Source organism: Diabrotica undecimpunctata, chromosome 6, assembly GCF_040954645.1.
Source record: "Diabrotica undecimpunctata isolate CICGRU chromosome 6, icDiaUnde3, whole genome shotgun sequence".
In the NCBI taxonomy this organism is placed as follows: domain Eukaryota; kingdom Metazoa; phylum Arthropoda; class Insecta; order Coleoptera; family Chrysomelidae; genus Diabrotica; species Diabrotica undecimpunctata.
This window is the reverse complement of record NC_092808.1, coordinates 11,679,311-11,687,856: the sequence shown is the minus strand read 5'-3', so window position 1 is coordinate 11,687,856 and position 8,546 is coordinate 11,679,311. Positions and strand designations below refer to the sequence as shown.

The 8,546-nt window shown below is 32.5% G+C and overlaps 2 protein-coding genes across 3 annotated transcripts in view; one reads left to right on the top strand and one right to left on the bottom strand.

Annotated features, from left to right (window-relative positions):
* Positions 1-948: 948 nt before the first annotated feature.
* LOC140443128 (uncharacterized) overlaps positions 949-8,546 on the bottom strand; it is a 32,883-nt gene continuing 25,285 nt past the window's right edge. For both annotated transcript variants that reach the window (XM_072534213.1, XM_072534214.1), the window contains exon 6: positions 949-1,219. In XM_072534213.1, coding sequence (XP_072390314.1) covers positions 1,005-1,219 — 215 coding nt within the window. In that variant the 3' untranslated portion in view covers positions 949-1,004. The remainder of the gene's footprint in view (positions 1,220-8,546) is intronic.
* On the top strand, positions 2,579-5,988 carry LOC140443129 (uncharacterized). The gene is made up of 2 exons (XM_072534215.1): positions 2,579-3,826; positions 4,964-5,988. The coding sequence occupies exons 1-2, from the start codon at positions 3,694-3,696 to the stop codon at positions 5,755-5,757; spliced, it is 927 nt and encodes a 308-aa protein (XP_072390316.1). The 5' UTR covers positions 2,579-3,693; the 3' UTR covers positions 5,758-5,988.

The following is an 8,546-nucleotide window of genomic DNA, read 5'->3' as shown; positions in this document are numbered from 1 at the left end:
TCCTTTCATTGGACCTAATTTTATTTTTATGTCAACCAATATATAGAGGAGGTGGGAATTGTCCGTATGAACTGGCTAGCTTGCAGTCCCGATCTCAATCCCATAGAACATCTATGGGATATGATGGGAAGACGTCTTCGAGCACGAGTACCCCATCCAAACAACTTGGCTGAACTTACAGCGGCTCTTCAAGAAATATGGGACCAATTGGATCAATTTGATATCCAGAGGTTAATTACCTCAATGCCTAGACGTGTACAGGCTGTTATAAGGGCCCGAGGGGGAAACACTAGATATTGATTTATTATCAATGTTTTTCCTAATTTCAGAAAGTTTTGAATATTCTTCTATTTTTGAATTTTGGCGTATGTCTCTATAAATAAATGATTTTTTTGGATAATCTGTAAAAATTATTTTAATTTAACATATACTTTTACATATATACCGGATTTAAAACTTATATCTTCAAACTTTTCTTTTTTCAGCAAATAATACCCATGGATCGATTTTTTTGCACCTGAGTGTATTTATTCTTTTGTTTATATTAAGCAGGTTCCCCTGGTAAACTTTAGGTAACCTTTTTACTGGTATATTGCAGCATCATATTCTTTCGATTAAAATAAGATTCAGATTGTGGATAGAAAATAAACAATGTGTTTCAAAAGGGAAATTTTGGACGCTCGTCAACAGAACGAAACAGACTTTTGCAATATAAAATGAAATTAAAATTGAGCATTTTTAAAAAACTTGACTTAAGCTATCATCTTGTATTTTTTGTTTCTTTACATCTGATATTCAACGTATTAAAAAACGGCCTCAAAAAACGGTAAAATTGGCTTTTTTCGGCTATTTTTAGGTTTCTAGCTGTTTTTATCTTCCTTTTTTGAATAGTAGGATTAGTTTACTAGTTATGTATAACACATTTTTGTACGTAAAATAAATAGCAGATAATAATAAAACTTTATTTTAATATATATCTAGTGACACATTATACAGTCAAGAAATTAATGACTTATAACGCATTTGTCGTTACTCGAGCCATCTGCTTGACACAATTGGAAGCTCACGAAAATATTTGCAGCTTGTCCTTCGAGTTTGTCGAAATCGTTAGCAAGGAAGAAACCAACTATGTGGTGGTTTTGAAGTTTGTATTCATGTTTGTCGCTTGATGAAGTTCCAACAAGAACGGAGTGACCGTTGCAGAAAGTAAATTTGAGACCTAAAACAAAAGAATTTTTTGTTATAAAAGATACTATACCTAAATCTAAAATGAGTTAAACACATTTATAATAATCATATTCACGTGAATAAATTAAATCGAGTAAATCTCAATTTTGCGTCAGTTCACAAAAAAGAATGAATTAAAAAAAGTACTTTCTACATCTATTTATCCTAACTACCTAAAACTTATTCTTAATTTAGCTTCGAAAGTCCACTGCTAAACATAGGATCCTTCTTCGGGTTTCCAACCCCATCTTTCTTGCGAGCTCTCATCCAGTTTTTATTTAGGATTCTTAAATTGTTAATTCATCATGTAGATAGTCGACTGACGTTTGTCTTGTCTTTTCTTGGTCTGTATTTCAATAATGTCTTTATCCATCGCCCATATATCACTGGTTATTAATTCGATGTCAATCACCTTGGTTTTTTTCCTGATATCTTCGTTTTCTATAGTGTATTTTTATGTATGAGAGAGTAATAAAACAATAAATTATGTATGCAAATCCCTAAACTGTTGATACGAGTGACTCAATGAAAAACAGATATTTGTCAACAAGTTTACAGAAGTATATAGGAAAACAATTTTAAATTGAGTATGACCACCAGGTATAAAGGTTGGAGCAGAATAGAATACAATAGTTGTGAGGATTACTAATCCCTAAATAAGGTTGCCAGTGTCGGAGTGATGGAGGTTAACAGGTACTAATGAATTTGCAAGAAATGTAAGATGTTTATTTTATTGGTTATATATAACCAATAAAAGTTTAATAAGTACCTACCTATTTGCAAAATAAAGTTTAATTCTTTAGATAAAATAAAACGTTTTATTTTATCTATTTGCAAAATAAAGTTTAATTCTTTGCCTATTTGCAAAATAAAGTTTAATTCTTTGCCTATTTGCAAAATAAAGTTTAATTCTTTAGATAAAATAAAACGTTTTATTTTATCTGAAATGAGTGCATTCCACGAAGTAAGGGTTTCAACAATCAAACATTTAATTCTTTAATTCCAGGAATCTACGACAGTAATTGACTAGATAATTACCTTCTAAACTTATTCCACAGAAAATGTGATAATGGGTTTTTCCATTTTGTATATAGGAAGGTCCAAGTGGCGTATTCAAAATTCTTAACAGTTCACTAAAAGTAGGTACTTCAGTTGCAAGGTGCAGTTTATTGTGTATACTAGTGTTATGGAAAATTTGGAAGTGCCGTGTAAACGCCGAAAAATTGGTCCTCTAACAGTTAATGAAAAAACATTAATATTTAATTGTTTTAAATCATTTACAGACAAACGTTTATGTGAAAGTGTTGATGAGACCGTTGAGTTAGTTAGCAGTACACTTGGTGTTGGGAAATCTACGATTTACAGAGTTATTAAAGAAGAGCAAGCTGGTAGTTTTCAAATGCCACGTAATGCTCCAGGGAAACCAAAATTTCAAATAGAATATCATTTTAAAGAAGGACTTCGACGGAAAGTGCATGAATTCTTCTTTAGACAAGAATTTCCAACATTGGATAAAGTTCTTGTCTCAGTTCGAGATGATGAGGATTACCCAGAAATGAGTCGAAGTACGTTATGGAAACTTTTAAAAGAAATAGGCTTCCGCTGGAAAAAGAATCCCAGAAAGTCTATTTTATTAAGAAGCGATATTGTCATATGGAGAAGACATTTTCTAAGAACCATTAAGGAAATGAGAAACCAAAAAAGAAAAATATTTTATTTTGATGAAACATGGATCAACGAGGGTCATACACCAAATAAATTTTGGCAGGATGAAACTGTTACAAGTCAAAGGCACGCTTTTGTAAATAACTTATCTACTGGTTTAAACCCACCATCAGGAAAGGGACGCAGGCTGATAATAGTACACATTGGCAGTTCAGACGGTTTTGTTGAAGGTGGTTTATTAACTTTTGAATCAACTCGTACCGGTGACTACCATGAAGACATGAACGCTGATGTCTTTCAAGAATGGTTCGAACAAATGATAGATCTTCTTCCTAAGAACTGTGTAATAGTAATGGATAATGCAAGTTATCACTCCAGACTTATAGAAGGACTGCCCACAACCAAGTGGTTAAAAAAAGACTTGCAGAATTGGCTGAGTTCAAAAAATATTACGTACCATCCCGGATCTATAAGAAAGGAACTTTAAGGCTGATTCTCACTATCCATCTAGACGGCGACAGGCAACCGTCCATCAGATATCCGTCAAAATATTACTAGATTTCAAAAGCATTGCGTATTCACATTATCCGTCTATGTCGCGGCTAGCCGGCGCCTGCCGGCAGCTGACATTGTAGGGAAGAATGTTTTGACGTGTCGGTGCCTGTTGGCGACGTGTCTTACAGGATAGTGAGGATATACGAACGTTGCAGTGTGCAGTTTGCATTCGTCTCTGACAAGCGAACGGTTACTATACTTAATATAAAAATAATATAATAATATAAATAATATAATAATATAGAAATGGATGATGAAAAATTAATTCTTCTAGTGCAAACTTATGAATGCTTGTTTAATTTAGGTCATAAAGATTACAGTGACAGCAATATTAAGGGAAAAATATGGAAAACAATCGGTGAGGAATTGGGAGTCGCAGGTAAGTCTTGTAATTTTAAAAGTAATTTAACTACACTACAAATATATTACTAAGTACCTACACAAATTTTACTAAACACTTTTAAATTGCAACTACATAATTTTAATTTAATCGCTGAGAATATTTTTTTCACATACTGTGACTGATCACAATATGATCTATCATACTTCCCAAGGTAACGCACCTTGTGGGGAGGAGAAAAAAGTTTTAAATGTTTCTCGTATTTCATAAGCTGTTCTTTGAGCACTACCTCCCTGCGGAGGAATATCTGTAAATTGAGTTTGATGTAATACATCAGTCCGAGAGGTGTATATATTACCGTCTCTTATGTAATTATGTAAAATACAAGTAGCTAAAATGATTTGATCAGCATATTCAGGTTTTGACTTTAGTATTCTACGATATAACTGAAATCGTTGAGCTAATATACCGAAGGCATTCTCAACTACCCTCCGAGCTCGAGATAAACGATAGTTGAAAGTTGTTTTTGCTGCGTCTTCTTTAATTTGCGATCCTGGATAAGGTCGTAATAAATAGGTTTTCAATGGGAAGGCCTCGTCGCCGACCATTACAAATGGCATCTCAGTATTGGTGTTTGGAAGAGGTCTTCCTGGTGGAATATTGATTGTATTATTGTGGAAGCGCTGACCTAAACTTGAATTTGCAAAAATTCCTCCATCACTATTCTTTCCATAAGCTCCTATATCAACAGCAATAAATTTATATTCTGCATCCACAAGTGCCATAAGAACGACAGAAAATGTTTTTTTATAATTGAAATATTGGGATCCACTGTTAGCGGGAGCTTCTATTTGGACGTGTTTACCGTCTAGGGCACCAAGGCAATTGGGAAAATTCCAGATTCTCCAAAAGTCGTCACCAATTTTTTTCCAATCATTTTCATTAGGTAGTGGCATTTGTTCCTTCAACATTTTACTATTTATGGCATTACAAACTTCTTTGATTATAGACCAAACTGTTGAATGCCCCAATCTATAACTAAAAGCTAATGACCGCATTGTATCCCCTGTAGCTAAAAACCTGAAAAACAATGACCTTTGAATTTGTAGAATTCTTATTAAGTATAATTAATAGGTAATTGTTACTATAGGTTATTAATAAAAAATTTTTTTTTAGCGAACGATTGTAAACAAAGATGGTTTAGCCTGAGAGATCAGTTTCGTAGAGCTCTGCGATCTAAGAAGACTGTCTCTGGTCAAGCGGCAGTAAAGAAAAGAAAATGGAAATATGAAGATGAATTAAACTTTTTGATACCATTCTTTCAAGAACGGGACACCGTATCTAATGTTGTCTCAGAAAATTCATCTGACGAATTAGCAGGGGTAGAGGAGAGCAGTTGTAGAGTAGAAAATGAAGGGGAATCGAGCAGGGAACAGGAGACATATAGTCAATTAGAGACTGGCGAGAGTTCCCAGTCCAGTTCACAATCTGAAAACCGTTCTCAGAAATTTAAAAATCCGCCTGTACAAAAACCAAAAAGAGCGAAAGTATGTAATTCTGAAACAGCTGAATCACCATCTACCACTTTAATGAAGTATATAATAAGCAAAACTGAGCAACCTACTAACACTAATCCGATAGACGCTTTTTTGAGTGGTATTAGCGAAACCATAAAAACGTTTCCTCCAGTGTACCAACACATGGCAAAAACAAAAATATTTGGTATTGTATCGGAGATAGAATTACAACTTTTAGCTCCAATAAGTGGTCAACAACAGCCAAGTGCATACGATCCGTATCGTCAACCAAGTAATCAGAGTCATAATAATTATGTTAACATGGGTGTTCCAAGTGCTCCGTTGCTTCAACAGCAACAGTTTCCAGGCATTATTTCACATTCAATGTCATCACCAACTACAGATTCGAGTCAGTCTTCATGTGCAAGTGTATACCCTGCTATTGTCGAGTAATGATTATACTTATACATTTTTTTTATTAAACTTCATTTAGTTATAATATTAGAATATACAGAATATCTTATGATACTTTTTACTTTACTTTTTTATGATTTATTAATTTAGAATATACAGAATAATTTTACTTTACTTTTTTTATGATTTATTAATTTAAAATATACAAAATATATTATGATACTTTTTACTTTACTGTTTACTTTTTTTATGATTTATTAATTTAGAATATACAGAATATATTATAATACTTTTTACTTTACTTTTTTTATGATTTATTAATTTAGAATATACAGAATATATTATGATAGTTTTGTACTTAAACTTATTTTTTTTAAATAAACTTACCTCAAACAAAGTGCCAATTTTTCTACTGGAGTTATTGCTTGTCTAAATGTAGTATTTCTTTTTCTTAATAAATGTTCGAGTTTTGACAACAAATCATTGAACTGATATTTCGACATCCTAAAGTATTGATGGAATTTTACTTCATCATCCAACAATTCTTTGTATAATGTGAAAAATTCCCCTTCAGTTTTCCTTTCCAACAAACTTTTATGTAACCATATTTTTCTTTTTCCCGTCTTCCTAGCTTTTATTTTAGATTTCTTTTTCGCTTCATCCTCTTCTTCCAGCAAAACAGCAATAACTGCTAAATCGGTAATTGAATAATTTTTAAACATCACGACAAAGCGTACTACTCGTCTAAACACTGTAAGAGTTGTCGAAACACTGATGGTTACCTGCTGTATAGTGCGAATACGACATAAAATTGACGGACATCTGATGAACGGTTGCCTGCCGTCATCTAGACGGATAATGAGAATCAAGCTTTTTATTCGTTGTGTGCCCTTCATAAAGAAAAATTTTAAAAATACGAAATTGATGAAATTGCCAAAAATCGTGGAATGACAGTACTTAGATCCCCACCATATCATTGTGAATTAAACCCGATTGAACTGGTATGGGCACAGATAAAGAGTGAAGTTTCAAGAAAAAATACCACTTTTAAAATTCATGATGTTAAACAGTTGTTTTTGGAGGCCGTAAATAATGTAAAACCTGAAAACTGGGAAAAGGCAGTAAATCACACTATTAAAGAAGAGGAAAAAATGTGGAAGCTGGACAATATTACTGATAAAATGATCGAGCCAGTTATTATAAATCTTGGTTCTGAAAGTTCATCTTCTGAATCTGATTTGGATTTGTAACAAGTAGCTGTAAGTTTTATATTAATATTTTTATTCATCTATTTAACATACCTTAGACGATTTTAAAAACTCTTTTTCTCTTTTGTAATTTTTAAAAATTAAAAAAAATGTGAATTTTTTAAAACCCTTTTTAATGTAGGCCAGTCAGTTCTAATATAGTGTGTGATAAAAGAGGTCACTTTTGTTTACATACACATAACACTTTATAACACTGAAATAATTCATTTATTTTTTACAATTATTCAAAGTAATTTTTCAATCACGTATCAACAAACTTGAAGCATTTGAAATGTGGTCATTGAGAAGAATGATGCGCATACCTTGGGTGGATAGAGTTCGAAACGATGACGTCCTTAAGAGAGCCGGCGTGGAAAGAGAACTCTTTGAATTAATTAAAAAACGCAAGATTGGTTACCTTGGGCACATATTGAGAGGAGCAAAATATGAAATACCACAGTTAATCCTACAAGGGAAGATCGAAGGTAGGAGAGGAGCCGGCCGCAAACAATTATCCTGGTTAAGGAATATTAAAGAATGGACAGGAATACACAATACAGGCGAGCTGTGTCACGCCGCCAAGAACAGAATTCTAGTAATGAGATAGTCGCCTACGCACTTTGGTGTATGGCATGTTAAGAAGAAGAAGAAATTTTTCAATTAATCTTGAGCACGCCCATGGAGTGGTCCCAGTGTGCACTACCAGTTAAAATTATGCTAATTACTCTCTCGTTCATAAAAATAAACTATACTTTGTCTCGCAAAGTTATTTCTAACATAGATCGCTCCATTCTTTTCTATGTGCCTCTCAATCTGGTAGCTAAAGCTTTTGTTAAGATTAGTGTTTCGGCTCCGTATGTCAACATTGGTACGACACGGTAATCAACACTTTTTTTAGGTAGGTATATAGGATTTCATTTTCCCTGCCAATTCTAATTTCGTGTCATATAGTATATTTGAAAAATAAGCTGGAGTAAATTCTTATTCAACGTAAAATACATACACACAAACTGTAAGTTTTTATACATTTCTATTAATAATTAATAATATTCTTAATACTAATAATATTGGAAATAAGAATGAAAATGATATTAGCAATAAAAAAATAAATAAATAAAAAATAAACAATGAAGTTGACGGTAATTAGTTTAAATGTAAAATAAACTTCTGAGCTATAGTTTAAAGTTAAGCTTCCTCATATTCTGTTTCAGACGAAGTGAATTATTATAGGTTCTATACTGCTATCTATTATATGATCAAGCTCTCACATATTTTTCTCAATATCCATAACGTGAATAATACATTTTTGCCAATGTTCAGTCGTTACTTCTGATATTGATTTATGAAAAAGATTAGTAATATGTGACAATTTAAAAGTTGTATTATTTCGAGCAACGGTACCTTTAACTTCGGCCCATACTAATTCAAAGGGATTTAGCTCGCAATGGTGGTAGGCGAAGTATTTCAATTCCTCGTTTTTTGGCTATTTTCTTAATGACATATTTTTTATAATTTTGTTTATTAATTTTAGCAAGCTCTAATAATTCTGATTTTGTCATTGTATCGTCAAAGATTAAATTC

What these genes read in the sequence shown, in the direction of transcription:
- LOC140443129 (XM_072534215.1), top strand. Translation starts at nt 3,694, where the DNA reads ATGGATGATGAAAAATTAATTCTTCTAGTGCAAACTTATGAATGCTTG. An exon ending in TGAGGAATTGGGAGTCGCAG is followed by an intron (nt 3,827 to 4,963) that starts GTAAGTCTTGTA and finishes ATTTTTTTTTAG; the next exon opens with CGAACGATTGTAAACAAAGA.